We start from the raw sequence: 22,653 nt of genomic DNA on the forward strand, positions 1-22,653 counted from the left end.
CTGGTATACAGTCCCTCCAGGAGAAGTTAGTGCTGCAGCACGGGGGCTAAGCCTGGTCAGGCCAGGCCAGGCTGGGGGAAGGCCATACGGAGAACAAGGCAATGACACAGAGTGAAGGTCTCACCCTCTAACCCTCACAATAAAGTTAGCTAACTAAGTAATGGGGCCCTGTGCAGTTTTGTGAAAACCATCAGTGTAACGACAAACGAGTGTTAGAGGGTGAAATGTTGAGTGTGTAAAGCAGAGGGAACCATGTCTCTATGGAGAAAACCGTTATAGAAAAGGGATATCCTTTTGTATGCTAGATTATAGTGTAGACAGTCCACAGGAGGCTCGTGAAGGGAGGACGGCTCATAATAATGGCTGGAATGGAGTGAATGGAATGGTATTAAAACATATAGAAACCATGTGTTTGATATTATTCCATTAATTCCGTTCCAGCCATTACAATGAACCGTCCTCCCCAATTAAGGTGCCACCAGCACCTGTGGTAGTAAACACCAGTCATCTGACACATATGGAACCCAAAAGAATGAAACAAAATCCTCAAATGTGCTCCAACCATACAGTTTTATTGGCTAAACTTGAAATAATTATAATGTGTGAACAATTACAAAGGGACCATGTTTTCTTGCATTGGAAGAATGTTTACATTCCAATATCCTATCCCCTGTGAGTATGCGTATCAGTGGAGGCTGCTGAGGGGAGGACGACTCATAATAATGGCTGGAACGGAGCAAATGGAATGGCATCAAACACATGGAAACCATGTGATTGATGTATTTGATACCATTCCACCAATGCCGTTCCAGCCATTACCACTAGCCCGTCCTCCCCAATTATGTTGCCACCAACCTCCTGTGATGTGTATGTATTCCTGGGTGTGGTGTAGTACCAACTTGGGGTCTCGAGGACTGTTGGGGCGACTGGTGGAGCGTATCCGGGTCTCACTGCCCCCTGTTGGCCTGTCCGGAGCCGACACCGGACTCACCCGTCTGGCAGAACAGAAAACATATTATGTATACCTCTATAACAGTCCTGCAACTATAACTATTGTCTTCTAGAGCGCAAAGTGCCACCCCTATGCACGGCCCCTCCCCCCTAACGTTACCTGAGCTGCTCATCCGGAGAAGGTTCCAGTGCAAGGCCATTGGTCTGGGCGGGGCTGTGGGCGGGGCTTGCCTCAGGGCTGATTTCCTCCTTGGCTCCGTTCTGAGCCGGGAGCTCCAGGCAGGCCCTGACCCCCTCCCACTGCAGTGCTGCATTACGGATGGCCAGACGCCGCTTCTCCTGCAAACACACAGAAATGCACGCAGACAGGCACACACACGATCACACGCGCACACATGCATGCACGCACACACGTGCGCACACAGGGAACAGAGCAGGGTTCAGTTGGCATTGGTCCTCAGCAGGGCACACAGAGGACAGGATGATATTATGAAATTGACTCTCTCTCTCCTGCTTCAGCCTACAGACAAAGATATTCCACCTGCCTTGCTTGTCACTGAGGAGTCCTGAGACTTGAGTCCAAGTTGAGTGTAGAACTGCTGAGGCACAACATGAGCAGGACTCTATGAACACAAATACACATGTACTGTTTATCTTCAAAAAAGAAAACTTCAAATGTTATTCTAACTGATAGACTGTCACTTAGCTTACATTACTTACAAACATGCCTATCTTACCAATACCTAGTCTCCCATAGTTACAAAGGCTTTGTCTGTAATAACAAGGTACAATTTGTGTGTGCTGTACTGTATATGCCCCATATCTCTCAACAACCTGTCTCAGCATTACTGCGGCAGCTGAATCCATGTTGACTGTAGCAGAGGCAGCAGCAGTACTTCTGTGCCACCCCCACCCTGCAGCAAGGAAGAATGCAGCTCTCTCTCTCTCTTTCTCTGTCGATTTCATTATATTTTTTGGCTTTATTCAGTTCAGTTTTGATACGCACAGGTATGGAATGGAATGCTCCATTCCCACACACAGGGGACGGCTGGCAAACAGGATTGATAGTTGATAATTCTGAGACTACATGAACCCTCACAGAGCATTCCATTTATAATTCTTTCCTCAACTAGCTCAATTGGATTACACAGAGGCAATTAAACTTCCTTCAGAACCCTTTCTGATCTCTCAGTATGGATCAGTCAATGCAGCAGGAAGGCAGGAACACACACATCAATATACAGTATATAATGAACAAAAATATAAACGCAACATGTAAAGTGTTGGTCCCATGTTTCATGATCTGAAATAAAAGATCCCAGAAATGTTCCATATGCACAAAAAGCTTATTTCTCTCAAACTTGTTTTCATCCCTGTTAGTGAGCATTTCTCCTTTGCCAAGATAATCCATCCACCTGACAGGTGTGGCATATCAAGAAGCTGATTAAACAGCCTGATCATTACACACGTGCACCTTATGCTGGGGACAATAAAAGGTCACTGTAAAATGTGCAGTTTTGTCACACAACACAATGCCACAGATGTCTTAAGTTTTGAGGGAGCATGCAATTGACATGCTGACTGCAGGAATGTCCACCAGAGCTATTGCCAGAGAATTGAATGTTCATTTCTCTACCATAAGCCGTCTCTAACGTCGTTTTAGAGAATATGTCAGTACAGCCAACCGGCCTCACAACTGCAGACCACGTGTAACCACGCCAGCCGAGGACCTCCACATTCGGCTGAGACCAGCCGGCCGGACAGATAATGAAACGGAGGAGTATTTCTGTCTGTAATAAAGCCATTTTGTGGGGAAAAACTCATTCTGATTGGCTGGGCCTGGATCCCCAGTGGGTGTGCCTGGCTCCCAAGTAGGTGGGCCTATGCCCTCACAGGCCCACCCATGGCAGCGCCCCTGCCCAGTCATGTGAAATCAATAGATTAGGGTCTAATGAATTTATTTAAATTGACTGATTTCCTTATATGAATTGTAACTCAGTTAAATCGTAGAAATTGTTACATGTTGCATTTATATTTTTGTTCAGTATAGATACAGTACAGTATGCATTCTCTAACACCTACAGTAAAATACAGATACACAATGATTGAACAAGCATGTTTTGGTGATTTGAACTGAAATCATAACCAGTCTCAAACAAAGGTTGGTGGGATCTGATATTCTACAAGAGTAATTGAGCACTTAGAAACCCTGTAGATAGAACAGTTATTATGAGGAACACTTAGGGAAAAGATAATGGAGGAAAAAGACAAATTACTATTGAAGTGGATTGAAAAACTTTGAGAATTGTAGCTACAGTCACTGTTATTTTAGCCCCCTTGGAAATGTAACTGTCAAAAATCTAAACATTTGAAACTTTTTTTTTCAACACAAGACAGACACCAAGCCAAGCCACATAAATGCAGGGTTACTGGGGTATAGTGGGTTGAGCCTTTATCTGGCCATGGCTTTTCTTCATCTCCCTACTATAATGCTCCCATTGATCAACTCATGGTTGGGCGGTTAATGCAAAGCAGATGACTCCTCTTTACATGACAACCGAACACCACAGTGCATTTCAAGTAGTTAAGAATTAGTGGCCATTGAGGAGCAACCCTCAGAGCGCTTTAGGTGTCATCTGAGATAACTGCTTACCGGTACCTCAGCATCAACAGAAATTGCTTACAGACATATGACAGCATATCATACATGTTGATATACATGATTTTATACATTGTTCAACATCAAAAACTGCCCTCTTGGCCTCTCCTTAAACAATGCACTTATAGTCTAACTCCCACAACATTAGTCATCCTCATCCACTCTCTACAAGGGGTTATGCAGTGTCTGTTACATGTGCAATGAGTTTAAACAAAAGCACACCTAACATCCTATTGTACTCATTATAAACCCTAATGGCTAGCAGACGATAAGCCCGTTCATATTTTGGCTAGTTTTGGCTCTTCATATGAATAAACAGGAAATGTTTTGGAGGTAAAAACATTTTAACAAACAGCATTGAGGGCCAAGGAGTTTGGTTATTGTCCAAATAAGCACTTTCCACAAATTACATCTGTATGGCTTAATTATGTTGTTGACATGCATCCGGCAGAAAAGCTTATATAACACATTAAAAGCCACAAAATATTTGAAATATTTGGTTAATGACTGAAACTCTCACCAGCTAGTCTGCTCAGTCCGTATCACTGACCTGTGACATAATTTGGATTATATTTTATCATTGTGGAATTTTGCCTCTTATGTGACAATCTATCACCTAACATCAGTTTGATGTCAGAGCAGAAGAATATATTGGTCAGTCAACATAGCGAGATAGCTGCAATAGTAACAGTATAGTACAGTATGTTAAACACAAATATGGACAGTCAACACAAGGAAAGTCAGGTACCTTGTGCATGGCCTGCTTGTGACTCTCCCTCTTCTTCTCATCCTCCTTCCGGGCCGTGACGCAGGCCATACGTCTCTCCTCCTCCTGCAGAAAAGAGGGTCAATAACACAATCAGGGTGTCGCTCCATTCATGGACGAGACTGAATTATTCAACATGAGACAGAGGCACAGTCAGAATAATGTATGTTATGTCAGCTGCAGGTTTTCCCTCTGCAGGAAGGACCAGTTGGAGAGGCAGCATCTCCTGCTGCATCACAGGATTATCTGTCTGTCTGATATTCGGCTGCAGCCTCATCTGAACTGAGCCCAGCTGTTTGGGTGTGCCAGGCAGAGCTCCCGGCATGCAATGCACCAGCAGACACAATCTGAGAATGCCAGCTGAGCTCTAGGGGATGTTTAGCGCTGGCTACTCTGTGACGATTCGGCTGAGAAAGGATTCCTCGATATGGTTCACTCAGAATGCTGCCATGGCTCCAGAATCAAAGCACTATCTTTCATACCCTTTGCAAAATGTTTTTGCTATAAAAAAGGAAGGTCTTTATCAAAAATACTTTGTAATAAAAAAGTTAAATCAGTATGTGAAATGTTGTATTTTTGTATTTTATTAGGATCCCCATTAGCTGCAGCTACTCTTCCTGGGGTCCACACAAAACATGAAACATAATACTGAATGACATAATACAGAACATCAATAGACAAGAACAGTACAAGGACAGAGCTACATACATTTTTTTAAAGGCACACGTAGCCTACATATCAATGCATACACACAAACTATCTAGGTCAAATAGGGGAGAGGCGTTGTGCCGCGAGGTGTTGCTTTATCTGGGTTTTTTTAAACCAAGTTTGCTGTTTATTTGAGCAATATGAGATGGAAGGAAGTTCCATGCAATAAGGGCTCAAATCAGTTTGAGTAGAGGACCTTAAGTGCTGTCACAACTAGGCTATTTGTAATAGTATCAATAATGCATTGTCATCCTTTCCCACTAATTAGTAGACTAGAACATCAGGTGAAATAACGCTGAAGATCTTTGGTCAATAACACTGTTAATTTCCCCCTGAACAAACCCAGTCTGTTGTGTTGACACAGATATCCCACAAGGAGCAACGGTAACCGTTTCCTGGCATCTATTGATTCTATTCTGGCTCAAAGCAAGAGGAGTTCAGCTCCTCCACATCTGCAGCAAGCTTTAACCCTTATTTTACTCATACATTATATCTGCCTGCCTTGGCACTGACAGCAAGTATGTTATATCTCAAACTATGTTACTACCAGTCAGCGCTCATCTGTGGAAAGTTGTGCAAATCAGATTGTGATTCTGATCTCAGGAGGACTTGCCCATCCTATTGGCTGCAGGGCCATTCCTCCATATTCTAAGGGCAAGGTGTATGTGTGGTACCTCAGGGTTCATGTAGCCTACAAGCTCAGACCTGGGTGTTGCCTGCCTGCTTAATAGCTTTCAAATGCATGAACCTCTGAACTAGAGGTCGACCGATTAATCGGAATGGCAGATTAATTAGGGCCGATTTCAAGTTTTCATAACAATCGGTAATCGGTATTTTTGGCCACCGATTTGCCGATTTTTTTTTTTTTACACCTTTATTTAACTAGGCAAGTCAGATTAAGAACACATTCTTATTTTCAATGACGGCCTAGGGACGGGGGTTAACTGCCTTGTTCAGGGGGGATTCGGGGATTTGTTTCTGCAACCTTCCGGTTACCAGTCCAGTGCTCTAACCACCTGCCTTGCATTGCACTCCACGAGGAGCCTGCGTGGCAGGCTGACTACCTGATACACGAGGGCAGCAAGAAGCCAAGTTAAGTTGCTAGCTAGCATTAAACTTATCTTATAAAAAACTATCAATCTTAACATAATCACTAGTTAACTACACATGTTTGATGATATTACTAGTTTATCTAACATGTCCTGCGTTGCATATAATCGATGCGGTGCCTGTTAATTTCTCATCGAATCACAGCCTACTTCGACAAACGGGTGGTGATTTAACAAGCACATTTGCGAAAAAAGCACTGTCGTTGCACCAATGTACCTAACCATAAACATCAATGCCTTTCTTTAAAATCAATACATAAGTATATATTTTTAAACCTGTATATTTAGTTAATATTGCCTGCTAACATGAATTTGTGTCACTTCTCTTGCATTCCGTGCAAGCAGTCAGGGTATATATGTCACGTCCTGACCAGTAAAAGGGGTTGTTTGTTGTTATAGTTCGGTCAGGGCGTGGCAGGGGGTGTTTGTTTAGTGTGTTTCAGGTTTTTTGGGGGAAATGTTCTATGTTAGTCTATTTCTATGTCTGTGTCTGTTTGTTCTATTTCTATGCTTGGTTTGTTGGGTTGACCTTCAATTGGAGACAGCTGTTCCTCATTGCCTCTAATTGAAGGTCCTATTTAATGGGGGTGTTTGGTCATTGGGATTTGTGGGTGGTTGTTTCTCTGTATAGTCATTTGTCCTTGCGGGACTGTTTTTCGTCATTGTTTTTGTTCAAGTGTTTTGTTTCGTTTCTTTAATAAATAAGAAAATGAGCAAACACATTCCCGCTGCGTTTTGGTCTACTCCATACGACGAACGTGACAATATACAGCAGTTTGGGCCACCTGGCTCATTGTGAACTGTGTGAAGTCCATTTATTCCTAACAAAGGCCGTAATTAATTTGCCAGAATTGTACATAATTATGAGATAACATTGAAGGTTGTGCAATGTAACAGGAATATTTAGACTTAGGGATGCCACCCGTTAGATAAAATACCGAACGGTTCCGTATTTCACTGAAATAATAAACGTTTCATTTTCAAAATGATGGTCTCTGGATTCGACCACATTAATGACCAAAGGCTCGTATTTCTGTGTGTTATTATGTTATAATTAAGTCTATGATTTGATATTTGATAGAGCAGTCTGACTGAGCGATGGTAGGCAGCAGCAGGCTCATAAGCATTCATTCAAACAGCACCTTCATGCGTTTTGCCAGCAGCTCTTCACAATTCTTCAAGCATTGCGCTGTTTATGACTTCAAGCCTGTCAACCCCCGAGATTAGGCTGGTGTAACCCATGTGAAATGGCTAGCTAGTTAGCGGGTGCGCGCTAATAGCGTTTCAAACGTCTCTCGCTCTGAGACTTGGGAGTGGTTGTTCCCCTTGCTCTACATGGGTAACGCTGCTTCGAGGGTGGCTGTTGTCGATGTGTTCCTGGTTCGAGCCCAGGTAGGAGCGAGGAGAGGGACGGAAGCTATACTGGCAATACTAAAGTGCCTATAAGAACATCCAATAGTCAAAGGTATATGAAATACAAATGGTATAGAGAGAAATAGCCCTAGAATTCCTATAATAACTACAACCTAAAACTTCTTACCTGGGAATATTGAAGACTCATATGCAAAGGAACCACCAGCTTTCATATGTTCTCATGTTCTGAGCAAGGAACTTAAACATTAGCTTTTTTACATGGCACATATTGCACTTTTACTTTCTTCTCCAACACTTTGTTTTTGCATTATTTAAACCAAATTGAACATGTTTCATTATTCATTTGAGGCTAAAGTGATTATATAGATGTATTATATTAAGTTAAAATAAGTGTTCATTCAGTATTGTTGTAATTGTCATTATTACAAATAAATAAATAAATCATGTCAAAAAATAGGACGATTAATCGGTATTGGCTTTTTTGGTCCTCCAATAATCGGTATTGGTGTCGAAAAATCATAATCGGTCGACCTCTACTCTGAACTCAAGTGTCTCGTATGTATTGTGAATACAATGACATCATGTTTGACAGGCAAGGATTCTGTAAAGTGTTGCTTTACAGAATCCTTGCAGTATTTACAAGCCAATGTGTTGTTATGCCTTGCATGACTACTGAAAATACACAACCACAGCCACGCAAACTCAACCACATACAAGAATACAGACACACACACACACCGAGTGTATGTCTTACTGTGACACGTTTCATGTCCAGCTGTCTGAGTTGAAGCACACAGCGCAGGACGGCCTGCTTGTACCATGTCTCCAGGGCTACTGGGTTCCCATCCAGGGTGAGCTCAGAAAGGGAGCACGACTCTCCCAGGCAGGCTAGCTCATCAAAACTACACACAGAGTGAGAAAACACACACCACACAGGTCATTAACAACTATCATTGGGACAAATACAACAGGTGTAGACTTTACCGTAAAATGCTTACTTACAAGCTCTTAACCAACAATGCAGTTTTAAGAAAATAGAGTTAAGAAAATAGAGTTAAGAAATAAACTAAAGTAAAAATGTGCAGGGGTACAGGTTAGTCAAGTTAATTTGTACATGTAGGTAGGGGTAAAGTGTCTATGCATTAATAATAAACAGCGAGTAACAGCAGTGTACAAACAAAAGGGGGGGGGGGGGGGGGGGGGGGGGTGTCAAGCAAATAGTCCGGGTGGCCATTTAATGAATTGTTCAGCAGTCTTATGGCTTGGGGGTAGAAGCTGTTAAGGAGCCTTTTGGACCTAGACTTGGCGCTCCAGTACCGCTTGCTGTGCGGTAGCAGAGAGAACAGTCTATGACTTAGGTGACTGGAGTCTTTGACAATTTTTTGGGCTTTCCTCAGACATTTTTGGGGCTGCTGAGTGGCACAGCAGTCTAAGGCACTGCATCTCAGTGCTTGAGGCGTCACTGCAGACACCCTGGTTCGAATCCAGGCTGTATCACAACCGGCTGTGATTGGGAGTCCCATAGGGCGGCGCACAATTGGCCCAGTGTCGTCCGTGTTTGGCCGGTGTAGGCCGCCATACCAGGCGCTGATGCAACTATATGTTAATATAATGAGTAATTCACTTAGAAAAGCTCCCCCAACCTCAATTTTTGTTGAATTAACCTTATAATCCATAGGTCGACACTACCATCAGGGAACAGGGCCCGTATACACAATGAGTCTCAGATTAGGAATGCTGATCTAGGATCAGGTCCCCCTAGTCCATATAATCTTATTAAGGCTAAATGGATCCAATATTAGCTCTCCTACCCTAAGACCCTTTTTGAATACCCAGGGCCCAGAACTCAACAAAAAGAAAACATGGAAACGTGCTAATTGGGCCTGGGACTGGCAGTGGAAGAGGGCATTGAAAGCAACAGACATGGCCTGGGGCTGGGTGAACAGTTTTAGATGGGAAGAGAATAACTAGGCTAAACAGGGTGGTAGGTAGCCAAGCTAACTAGGGTGGCAGGTGAACTAGCGGTTAGGAGCGTTGGGCCAATGAACGAATGGTCGCTGGTTCAAATCCTCGAGCTGACTAGGTGAAAATAATCAGTCAATGTGCCCTTGAGCAAGACACCTAATCCTAATTGCTCCTATAAATCACTCTGAATAAGAACATCTGCTCAATGACAAAAATGGAAATGTAATGTAAACAGTACAGTTGGTTCACCACAAATGTGAATATAAATAGTGGGGTTCTGGGCACTGTTTGCAGAGAGGACTTCTGAGCGGCCTAATTTGTGATAATGATCGCTTCAACCAAAGGCTTTGCTGAGCCTGGGATGGCTTCTTCCTCAGCTACAGCTATGCAGACGTCAAATAAAGGCACATGTTATCCACCAGGACTTCACTGTGCGATGATAATAGTAGCCTACATTTCTCAGAGGATTTGACAGAGGATCAAATGCAAACCAGATTAGACTAGATGTTGTATTTTGCCATCATTATAGATTTACAGTTGAAGTCGGAAGTTTACATACACCTTAGCCAAATACATTTAACCTCAGTTTTTCAGAATTCCTGACATTTAATCCTAGTAAAAATTCCCTTCTTAGGTCAGTTAGGATCACCACTTTACTTTACGAATGTGAAATTTCAGAATAATAGTAGAGAGAATTATTTATTTCAGCTTTAATTTAATTTCTTTCACATTCCCAGTGGGTCAGAAGTTTACATACACTCAATTAGTATTTGGTAGCATTGCCTTTAAATTGCCTAACTTGGGTCAAATGTTTTGGGTAGCCTTCCACAAGCTTCCCACAATAAGTTGGGTGAATTTTGGCCCATTCCTCCTAATAGAGCTGGTGTAACTGAGTCAGGTTTGTAGGCCTCCTTGCTCGAACACGCTTTTTTCAGTTCTGCCCATAAATGTTCTATATGATTGAGGTCATGGCTTTGTGATGGCCACTACAATACCTTGACTTTGTTGTCCTTAAGCCATTTTGCCACAACTTTGGAAGTATGCTTGGGGTCATTGTCCATTTGGAAGACGCATTTGCAACCAAGCTTTAACTTCCTGACTGATGTCTTGAGATGTTGCTTCAATATATGCACATAATTTCCCTTCCTCATGATGCCATCTATTTTGTGAAGTGCACCAGTCCCACCTGCAGCAAAGCACCCCCACAACATGATGCTGCCACCCCCGTGCTTCACGGTTGGAATGTTGTTCTTCTGCTTGCAAGCCTCCCCCTTTTTCCTCCAAACATAACAATGGTCATTATGGCCAAACAGTTCTATTTTTGTTTCATCAGACCAGAGGACATTTCTCCAAAAAGTACCATCTTTGTCCCCATGTGCAGTTGCAAACCGTAGTCTGGCTTTTTTTATGGTGGTTTTGGAGCAGTGGCTTCTTCCTTGCTGAGCGGCCTTTCAGGTTATGTCGATATAGGACTTGTTTTACTGTGGATATAGATACTTTTGTACCTGCTTCCTCCAGCATCTTCACAAAGTCCTTTGCTGTTGTTCTGGGATTGATTTGCACTTTTCGCACCAAAGTAAGTTAATCTCTAGGAGACAGAACGCGTCTCCTTCCTGAGCGGTATGATGGCTGCATGGTCCCATGGTGTTTATACTTGCGTTCTGTTGTTTGTACAGATGAACGTGGTACCTTCAGGCGTTTGGAAATTGCTCTCAAGGATGAACCAGACTTGTGGAGGTCTACAATATTTTTATGAGGTCTTGGCTGATTTCTTTTGATTTTCCCATGATGTCAAGCAAAGAGGCCACTGGAATTGTGATACAGTGAGTTATAAGTGAAATAATCTGTCTGTAAACAATTGTTGGAAAAATTACTTGTGTCATGCACAAAGTAGATGTCCTAACCGACTTGCCAAAACTATAGTTTGTTAACAAGACATTTGTGGAGTGGTTGAAAAACAAGTTTTAATGACTCCAACCTAAGTGTATGTAAACTTCCGACTTCAACTAAGCTTTATGTTTGGGCATGGCAGGGTTTAAATGATTTATTTACCGCCTAAAACAGAGTGGGCTAGCTAGAGCTGCCATGAGAAATTAATCACATCAGGAGTCAACTGTGGCCCTCTGGACTGGCAACACTGTCTTATTAAATCAGGATTTCACAGGACCGTTTTCACAGGCAGAGACAGTGCTACTTCAGCATTCAGCCTCTGTCCTCCTGACTGAACTCAATGACAACTCCACTGTTTATATAAGGCTAAGGGAGGCAAAAGGCAAAGCCACAAACCACACAAGGAAAAAAGAACAGGGGTTTGAAAACACTCTCTCCACAGTAACAAAACAGACCTTCCATTCATGAGACACGCCGACATACCATCTCTTAGCAACCCAGCAGTACAGTAGTTTGTTAGTCACTGGGGTAGGGAGAGACTGCCCACCCCAGCAGTACAGTAGGTTATTGGCCACTGGGGAAGGGAGAGACTGCCCACCTCAGCAGTCATTCAGTGTGTGCTCAGACAGAGAGAGAGAGAGCAGGCAGTATGGGTCCTCCTCTGCAGCAGAGGCCAGGCCCAGCCCTGAGCTATAGGGAGCTGCCTGGGAGGGGAACCTGCCAGCACTGAGATCTGTGGAGAGGAGGGGGTTAAGCAGTAGCAGCAGTAGAAGCAGATCTTACCTGGTGATGCTGTTGCAGCTGAGAAAGAGGCGCTGGAGGCAGGGCAGCTGGTCCACCTCTGTCTAGACAAAGAAAGGGTGAGAAAGAGGGGGATGAAGAGAGGAGAGGGGGCTCTAGAGGGGTTTGAGTTGAGGTAGCAGTGGGGCACTGCACAGTCACAGCGCGGCTCAGACCTTCCCATCCCTCTCCATTCCCTCAGTCACCTTGCAGCTCCCAGCTCCGGCATACAGCCCCATCCGCCCTGCGCGCGCAGGCACACTGCCGCGGCTGCACAGGGAGGGGAGGGGCAGAGCAAGGAGAAGGGGAGGGAGAGGAGAGGAGAGTGCGCTAATGCAGAGATCCCCTGCTGCAGGAGCTTGCTCACTCACTCCGCTTATAGAGAGAGAGAAAGAGAGAAAGAAAGAGGGGGCTACTGGCACACAGACACACACAGTGACACACACAGAGACACTGCCCAGCAGCAGCAGAAGAACAAAGGGAAGGCGACAGCGATATGGGCAAATTATGAATTCAACAGGAATAGATTAAAGTCTCCAGTGGTGCCGATGTCATGGAATCTGTTTCATCATCAGGCTGTTTCAGGATCAATGGAGGAGAGAGTCTGAGGGAGGATGGGAGGGTGTGAGGAGGACCAGCAGGCTGGCTGGCTGATGAGGACACAGAGGCACAGGCAATGTCACAGCCAGCTACAGGAGAGTAGGACAGGGGGATGGCAGTGGGGATGACGTGTTCAGCCTCGTAGGACAGGGCAACCTCATTAGCTGCAACTTTAGAAGCCTTCTATGAGGATGAATGACATGCGCTGGGATGCGAGTGCGTGTGGACACTGCCATGAGCGACTTAAAGCACTGCGTCAGCCCATACAGACTCCACCAGCACTGCCTGTATCTCTGCCTCTCATCAGACAACAAGAGCTTAACCTAGCAGTCATCCACATAAACTCCCTCTACACTACCACAATACTCATCCACATAAACTCCCTCTACACTGCCACAATACTCATCCGCATAAACTCCCTCTACACTACCACAATACTCATCCACATAAACTCCCTCTACACTACCACAATACTCATCCGCATAAACTCCCTCTACACTACCACAATACTCATCCACATAAACTCCCTCTACACTGCCACAATACTCATCCACATAAACTCCACATAAACTCCCTCTACACTACCACAATACTCATCCACATAAACTCCCTCTACACTGCCACAATACTCATCCACATAAACTCCACATAAACTCCCTCTACACTACCACAATACTCATCCACATAAACTCCCTCTACACTACCACAATACTCATCCACATAAACTCCACATAAACTCCCTCTACACTACCGCAATACTCATTCACATAAACTCCCTCTACACTACCACAATCCTCATCCACACACGCTCACTTGCATGCACACCCCCATCCCCCCATCCCAACTGGTCAGCCACTAGACTAGAGCACAACATTTACTGTGTAATGGCCATGCTGACCTCTAAAGCCATATCCATGCTCTCTGTTACATGAATCAGATCTGTGGGGCTTGGCCATTTAGTTTAGTTTATTAATTCAACCATTTAAAAAACAAGCACACACAAAACTTGAAAAACCCATACATGCACATGAGTAAAATCACGGAGGATAACACACAATGGAGTCTGGGACTTATTTTCATTGTTGTCCTCTTGAGACAAGATGGCTAGGCAAGATCAAACACAGTTAAACACAGTATGGCATTGAGATAATAAAACATAAAAACAAAGAAGAATAACACCTATCTCATCATTGCAGTTACTGTCATGACTTCTGCCGAAGTCGATGCCTCTCCTTGTTCGGGCGGTGCTCGGCGGTCGACGCACCACGGGAAACGCAGGAAAATCAATAAGGAAGAGACTCATTCTCTCCTTGTGACCCTCCTGCGTAACCATGCTTAGTGGCCTCCCTAATCAGCCCTGACCCTAATGGTCAACTATCTAGGGCGTGCACAGGGAAGGGCATATCTACAGGAACAATGGGGATCCCTAAACTATGAGCAAATGAACGGTCAATAAAATTCCCAGCTGCGCCTGAATCTACGAGCGCCTTATGCTGGGAATGCGGAGAAAACTCAGGAAATGTAATAAGCACATACATGTGAGCAACAGGGGGCTCTGGGTTAGCCTGGTGTCGACTCACCTGGGGTGACACGATAGTGCCCTGCCTGCTGCCTCGACTCCCTGAGGAACCTCCCCAGCACCGACCAGCAGTGTGCCCTCTGCGGCCACAGATGGTGCAGGGAATGGCCCCTCCTCCGGTCGCCCTAAGCGCAGCACCTCCCAGCTCCATGGGCGTCGGAGTGGAGGTGCTGGGGGATGGAACTGACAGGCCCCGATCCGGACATCCGCGGGCAGCCAGCAGGTTGTCCAGCCGGATAGACAGATCCACCAGCTGGTCCAACGTGAGGGTGGTGTCTCAGCAGGCCAACTTCTGACGAACGTCCTCGCGCAGACTGCACTGGTAGTGATCGATCAGGGGCCTGTTGTTCCATCCCGCGCTGGCGGCCAGGGTCCGGAAGTCCAAAGCTAAATCCTGCACGCTCCTCGTCCCCTGCCTCAGGTAGAACAGACGTTCACCCGCCGCTCGACCCTCAGGCGGGTGGTCGGAAACTGCCCGAAAGCGGCAGGTGAACTCTGCGTAATGGTCCAACGCCGCGTCTCCTTCGCTCCATATGGCGTTGGCCCACTCTAGGGCTTTGCCTGAGAGGCAGGACATGTGGGCGGACACGCTCTCACGTCCCGAAGGTGCCGGGTGGACGGTCGCCAGGTAGAGCTCCAGCTGAAGTAGGAACCCCTGGCATCCGGCAGCCGTCCCATCATACTCCCTCGGGAGCGTGAGCCGAATCCCGCTGGGACCGGGTGAAGGAGGGGTGGACAGTGGGGTCTGCTGTAGTGAGGCTGGTGGAGGCGCTGGACGACCTCCTCCTCTCTCCCAACGATCCATCGTCTGCAGCACGCGATCCATGGCGGTGCCCAGACGTTGCAACATGGTCATGTGCTGCTGGACACGCTCCTCTACCGCCACAGGGAGGGCGTCTGCTCCTGCCGACTCCATTTGGTGGTGAGTAATTCTGTAAAGCATCTGTGTGTAGCTGGAGAGATGAGTCAGGCGCAGGACAGCAGATATGAGTAATGAAAGCAATTTTACTCAAATATATCACAATACACGTCATATAAATACATGGCCACAAATACAGACCGCAATACAACAAACAATTACTCACAAACAAACATGGCGGAACAGAGGGTTAAATAATGAACAAGTAATTGGGGGATTGAAACCAGGTGTGTAAGACAAAGACAAAACAAATGGAAAATGAAAAGTGGATCGGCGATGGCTAGAAGACGGGTGACGTCGACCGCCGAACACCGCCCGAACAAGGAGAGGGACCGACTTCGGCGGAAGTCGTGATACATACACCCTGTACCATGGAATCGGTACATCAAAAATCTCTTCCCAACTATTTTGCAATCTGTATGGCACAGTTGTCAACATCCTGGTCCTCAAATGAAACTGGTATGCTTTCCTATTTATGTTATTTTTATTCCTCTGCCAGTTTTGATCCTTTATATTGGGCAGACAGACCAGTTCCCAACATCCTCCTGCTGCCACCTGCCTCCTCCATTTTTGGGGTAATGCTGTAATCAATTGGTTGTACTCTTGGATTGAGCAGACCTTCCCGTACAATTCTGATAACTTCATGAAGGACATAACTCTACCATTCCAATTTACGATATCATTTAAGAACAAAATACCCTTTTCAAACATCGTTCCCATAAAAACAGGTATTTTATGAAACAACACATTTGAGTTCAGCTATAATATTTGTTGTAATATTTGTTCTATCTTTTCAGGGGGATGAAATTGAAATTGTAGCCAGCTCTGCAATGCTTGTTTGAAAAAGAGAGATACTTTGAAAAAAGTATAATTTTCAATTAATTGAAAATGAGACATGGCAATCTGCACAAAGGAAAAAAGGCCATTTTTAAACAATGGATGAGCTTTTTTTTAGTAATCTACTTGAGAACCATTTAGGGTTCAAGTAAAACTTTTGAATAAGTGAAGCTTTTAGAGAGAGGTTTAGCACTTTTATATTTAATAATCTCAACCCACCCAATTCATATTCATTATATAGAAAGGAACATTTTATTTTGTCTGGTTTAGCATCCCAGATAAAGTACATTTTTTTTGCTCATATGATTTGAAAAATGAATCATCAGGAGTAGGCAGTGCCATAAGTAAGTGAGAAAACTGAGATATGACTAAGGAGTTAATCAGGGCAAGTTTTCCATAAATAGACAGGTATTTACCTCTCCATGGTTGCAGGATTTTCTATTGAAATTCATTGTGAAGAGCTTATTTATATATTTTGTGATATGAATACCAAGTATGTCTACTTCACCATCAGCTGATTTTATATGTAAACTGCAGAGTAATGTAAAAGTTGTATTTCTAAAGATCCAATACGTAAAATTGTACACTTATCATAATTAGGTTTTAGTCCAGAGAGTACAAAAAAGTTATCTAGATCTTCAATGAGACATTGCAGGGATCTAGCTTGCGGACTTAATATAAAACTTGAGTCATCGGCATACATGGACACCTTTGTTTTTAAGCCTTGGATTTCTAATCCTCTAATGTTGTTATTGGATCTGATTTAAATAGCTAACATTTCGACGGCCGTAGCGAATAGATATGGTGACAGCGGACACCCTTGTTTGAAACCTGTTGGGGATAGGGGGCAGTATTTGCACGGCCGGATAAAAAACGTACCCGATTTAATCTGGTTACTACTCCTTCCCAGTAACTAGAATATGCATATAATTGTTTTATTTGGATAGAAAACACCCTAAAGTTTCTAAAACTGTTTGAATGGTGTCTGTGAGTATAACAGAACTCATTTGGCAGGCCAAAACCTGAGAAGATTCCAAACAGGAAGCACTCTCTCTGACTTTTTCTTGGCCTTCTTGATCATCTCTAACCAAAACAGGGGATCTCTGGCATAACGTGACATTTTCTAACGCTCCCATAGGCTCTCAGAAGGCGCCAGAACGATGAATGGTGGCTTTGCAGGCTCTGGCTGAAAAACAGTAGCGCATTTTGTAAGTGGTCGATCTGAGGACAATGAGACTGGAGGCGCGTGCACGTGCCGACACCATGTTTACTTTCTCTCTCTTTGAACGAAAACAACAACTCCCGGTCGGAATATTATCGCTTTTTTACGAGAAAAATAGCATAAAAATAGATTTTAAACAGCGTTTGTCATGCTTCGAAGTACGGTAATGGAATATTTTGAATTTTTTTGTCACGAAAGGCGTCGGGCGCGTCACCCTTCTTTACCCTTCCGATAGTGTCTTGAACGCACAAACAAAACGCCGCTATTTGGATATAACTATGGATTATTTGGAACCAAACCAACATTTGTTATTGAAGTAGAAGTCCTGGGAGTGCATTCTGACGAAGAACAGCAATCAAACTTTTCTAATAGTAAATCGGAGTTTGGTGAGTACCACACTTGGTGGGTGTCAAAATAGCTAGCCTGTGATGGCCGGGCTATCTGCTCAGAATATTGCAAAATGTGCTTTCACCGAAAAGCTATTTTAAAATCGGACATAGCGAGTGCATAAAGGAGTTCTGTATCTATAATTCTTAAAATAATTGTTATGTTTTTTGTGAACGTTTATCGTGAGTAATTTAGTAAATTCACCGGAAGTGTTCGGTGGGAATGCTAGTCACATGCTAGTCACATGCTAATGTAAAAAGCTGGTTTTTGATATAAATATGAACTTGATTGAACAAAACATGCATGTATTGTATAACATAATGTCCTAGGATTGTCATCTGATGAAGATCATCAAAGGTTAGTGCTGCATTTAGCTGTGGTTTGGGTTTATGTGACATTATATGCTAGCTTGAAAAATGGGTGTCTGATTATTTCTGGCTGGGTACTCTGCTGACATAATCTAATGTTTTGCTTTCGTTGTAAAGCCTTTTTGAAATCGGACAGTGTGGTTAGATTAACGAGAGTCTTGTCTTTAAAATGGTGTAAAATAGTTATATGTTTGAGAAATTGAAGTAATAGCATTTCTAAGGTATTTGAATATCGCGCCACGGGATTACACTGGCCCAGAGAGGTTAACTCCTCTTGACAATTCAAAACTCTCTGAGAAGTGGCCATTATTTACTATTTTACACCTGGGGTTGCTGTACATTATTTTTACCCATTTTATAAGAGAATTACCGAAATTGAAAAAATACAATCCAGCCGGCCTTTTCAAAATCCGCTATAAATACCAGGCCTGGCTTCTTAGAAGTTTCATGATGTTCTATTATTTCTAGTAGTTGTCGTATATTATATCCAATGTATCGTCCATGTAAAAAACCTGTCTTATCAGGATGAACAATACCTGGTAAAACTCTTTTAATTCTGAATGCTATGCATTTCGCTAGTATTTTTGCATCACAACATTGAAATGTAAGGGGCCTCCAGTTTTTTAGATAGACTGGGTCTTTATATTTGCCATCTGGGTCTGGTTTTAATAATAGAGAAATCAGACCTTCCGGCTGAGTAACTGACAGACTACCATTTCTATAGGAGTAGTTAAAACAATCTAACAACAGAGCTTTTAGTATATAAAAACAGGCTTGATATACCTCTACCGGTATGCCGTCAAGCCCTGGGTTTTTTCCAGACTGAAAGGATTTAATAGCTTCAGAAAGTTCTTCCTCTGTAATTTGGCCTTCGCACTGATCTTTCTGTACATTTGTTAATTTCCCATTCAGTGGGAGAGGATGAGACGGAAAAGAGAACATCTGCCTAAAATAATTAGCTTCCTCTTTTAAAATATAATTTGGAGAATCATAGATTACTCCGTCATCAGTAACGAGTTTCTGCAAATTCTTTTTGTTAGCGTTCCTGTATTGGAGATTCAGGAAGAATTTTGGGAATTGTTCTCCATATTCCATCCAGTTTGCTTTATTTTTGTAATAGATTACATTAGATCGTTCTTGAATAAGTTTCTCAAGTTCTTTTTGTTTTTCCTCTAACTTATTTTGCATCTCTGTAGTATACTTTTTATTGTTATCTACCTGTACTATCAATTCATGGATTTCCCTTGTTAGTCTTGTCTCTTTAGCCAGAAACTGCTTTTTTTATTATTGATGAATATTGAATTGAATGACCTCTGAAGGTACATTTAAAGGTATCCCAAACAATAAGGGGATTTGCTGAACCTACAGTTGAAGTCGGAAGTTTACATACACCTTAGCCAAATACATTTAAACTCCGTTTTTCAGAATTCCTGACATTTAATCCTAGTAAAAATTCCCTGTCTTAGGTCAGTTAGGATCACCACTTTACTTTAATTAAGAATGTGAAATGTCAGAATAATAGTAGAGAGAATGATGTGTTTCAGCTTTTATTTCTTTCATCATATTCCCATATTCCCAATTTTGGCCCATTCCTCCTGACAGAGCTGGTGTAACTGAGTCCGGTTTGTAGGCCTCCTTGCTCGCACACGCTTTTTCAGTTCTGCCCACAAATGTTCTATGGGATTGAGGTCAGGGCTTTGTGATGGCCACTCCAATACCTTGACTTTGTTGTCCTTAAGCCATTTTGCCACAACTTCAGAAGTATGCTTGGGGTTATTGTCCATTTGGAAGACGCATTTGCGACCAAGCTTTAACTTCCTGACTGATGTCTTGAGATGTTGCTTCAATATATCCACATCATTTTCCTGCCTCATGATGCCATCTATTTTGTGAAGTGCACCAGTCCCTCCTGCAGCAAAACACCCCCACAACATGATGCTGCCACCCCCGTGCTTTACGGTTGGGATGTTGTTCTTCTTCTTGCAAGCCTCCCCCTTTTTCCTCCAAACATAACGATGGTCATTATGGCCAAATAGTTATATTTTTGTTTCATTGACCAGAGGACATTTCTCCAAAAAGTACCATCTTTGTCCCCATGTGCAGTTGCAAACCGTAGTCTGGCTTTTTTATGGTGGTTTTGGAGCAGTGGCTTCTTCCTTACTGAGCGGTCTTTAAGATTATGTCGATATAGGACTCGTTTTACTGCGGATATAAATACTTTTGTACCTGTTTCCTCCAGCATCTTCACATGGTTCTTTTCTGTTGTTCTGGGATTGATTTGCACTTTTCGCACCAAAGTACGTTCATCTCAAGGAGACAGAACGTGACTCCTTCCTGAGTGGTATGATGGCTGCGTGGTCACATGGTGTTTATACTTGCGTACTGTTGTTTGTACAGATGAACATGGTACCTTCAGGCTTTTGTAAATTGCTCTCAAGGATGAACCAGACTTGTGGAGGTCTACAATTTTTTTATGAGGTCTTGGCTGATTCTTTTTGATTTTTCCATGATGTCAAGCAAAAAAGCACTGAGTGTGAAGGTAGGTCTTAAAATACATCCACATGGACACCTCCAAATGACTCAAATTATGTCAATTAGCCTATCAGAAACTTCTAAAGCCATAACATGATTTTCTGGAATTTTCCAAGCTGTTTAAAGGCACAGTCAACTTAGTGTATGTAAACTTCTGACCCACCAGAATAGTGATACAGTGAATTATAAGTGAAATAATCTGTCTGTAAACAATTGTTGGAAAAATTACTTGTGTCATGCACAAAGTAGATGTCCTAACCGACTTGCCAAAACTATAGCGGTTAACAAGAAATTTTGTAGAGTGGTTGAAAAACGAGTTTTAATGACTCCAACCTAAGTGTATGTAAACTTCCGACTTCCAACTGTATATTAAACTGTAAAAATTCAGTTATAAATGATTTTGTCTTAGTTAAAAATAAGTTGACCCCAGTCCTTTTTCCACGCAAGTTCATCTAAGGATGTAGAGTGAGTTTCCTGTAAACAGTATGTTACATTCCTTTTCTTTTAGCCATGTAAAGACTGATCTTTTTTCTACAATCTGTTAAACCGTTACAATTATAACTGGCTATACTTATTTCACCCCTTACCATAACTAGATACTATTCTCAGTCTAAATCGACCATAATTAGTGCTTGTAAAGTTACTGCCATCAGAGGTATTATGACGGTCAAAACTAGAGCTTTCAAATGTCTGATATTTAGAATTCAAGAAATAGGTTCTCGCAATATTTGTTTTATTCCCTTGCCTGTTTTCCTGTGAGCCAATGCCACAGATGTTAGAAAATTGAGACAAGATATTATGTGTGTAGTAAATCTGAGTAGGTTGACGTGTATGATATTGGATGTGATTTAGTGAGTGTGTACAATGTCTGTATAAGAGTAAGACTATAATGTGTGATATCCAAATAAAAAATAACTCAGCCAATTTGCTTGGTTGAGTGTCTATGTGTGTAACATGAAGTGCATATAGCCTTAATATTTATGATGATAATTGTAATCCATCTCGTATCACCGTCATAGTTGCATCATAATTACCTTTAACATCATTGAAAAACACATCCCAGCATTTTCATAGCAATTGACGTTTCACATGATCATGAAAGAGACCTTGCATTACTCTAGAGATAGCTTCATTACAGTACAAATGTATTCCATACAATATGTTATTATTCCCCAATGCCCATATTCTGATATCTTCCCCTTGCTGTTGTAAACATATATAAACTTGTAGACAAATACATAAAAAAGATAGACAAATAATAAAGACATTCAATTATAAAACAGTTCTCGACAATAGAGAGAGGGAGAGAAAAGAAAAGAGAGAAAGAGAGTGAGAGAAGAGAGCGAGATCAGATGTGTGTGTGTATGTATGTATAAGTCCGTATGTGTAAGCATGTAATTGAGTAAGTGTGTGTGTTCATATCCCCTTCATAATGTTCAGATATTTTTACAGTTCCTATACTTTATTTTTTTCGTAACCTGAAGTCCCTGTAGAATTTAGTACAGCCATGGTGTTATGAAGCTGTCTCGGAATAGCTGTCCATCCATAAAGAGTTTGTCCACAATAAGAAAGGCACACTTACCATTCTCCCTTTGTTGCCTTTGCACCGGATACAGTCTCTTACGATGTTCGTTTATCTCCCTTAGAAATTGGTAATTGAGACTGAATTTGGTCCCTTTAAGCTCCCTTCCCCTGCTTTTGATCAGCTCCTTTTGTTGGTAGTGTTCAAATTTTGCGATGATCAGTTGGGGACACTTGCTCTTGTCACTCCGAGCTCCAAGTCTGTGTACTCGGTGGAAAGCCACCTTGTTTACAGTCTCTATAGGAAGTTTCAAGGCGGATTGCATGAATTCTCTGATCGCGCCCTCTGGATTATTGGATGTGTCCTCAGGAATCCCAGAAAAAAATAGATTTTCACGCATGCTACGACGTTGTATGTCTAGTAGCGACTCCTTAATTTCCCTGAGTAGACAATCCATGCTGGAATCGTGGATTTTTACCTTGGCT

At 42.8% G+C, this 22,653-nt stretch overlaps 1 protein-coding gene across 1 annotated transcript in view; it reads right to left on the reverse strand.

The window, feature by feature from the left end:
- Nucleotides 1–22,653, reverse strand: part of LOC115167054 (leucine-rich repeat-containing protein 49-like) — a 56,955-nt gene that overhangs the window by 15,254 nt on the left and 19,048 nt on the right. Inside the window, 6 exon segments of the mRNA XM_029721095.1 lie at nt 900–995; nt 1,112–1,290; nt 1,497–1,574; nt 4,359–4,442; nt 8,322–8,469; nt 12,206–12,267. Coding sequence (XP_029576955.1) covers nt 900–995; nt 1,112–1,290; nt 1,497–1,574; nt 4,359–4,442; nt 8,322–8,469; nt 12,206–12,267 — 647 coding nt within the window.

The sequence above is a fragment of the Salmo trutta genome, chromosome 29, assembly GCF_901001165.1.
Source record: "Salmo trutta chromosome 29, fSalTru1.1, whole genome shotgun sequence".
NCBI classification, from domain to species: Eukaryota; Metazoa; Chordata; class Actinopteri; order Salmoniformes; family Salmonidae; genus Salmo; species Salmo trutta.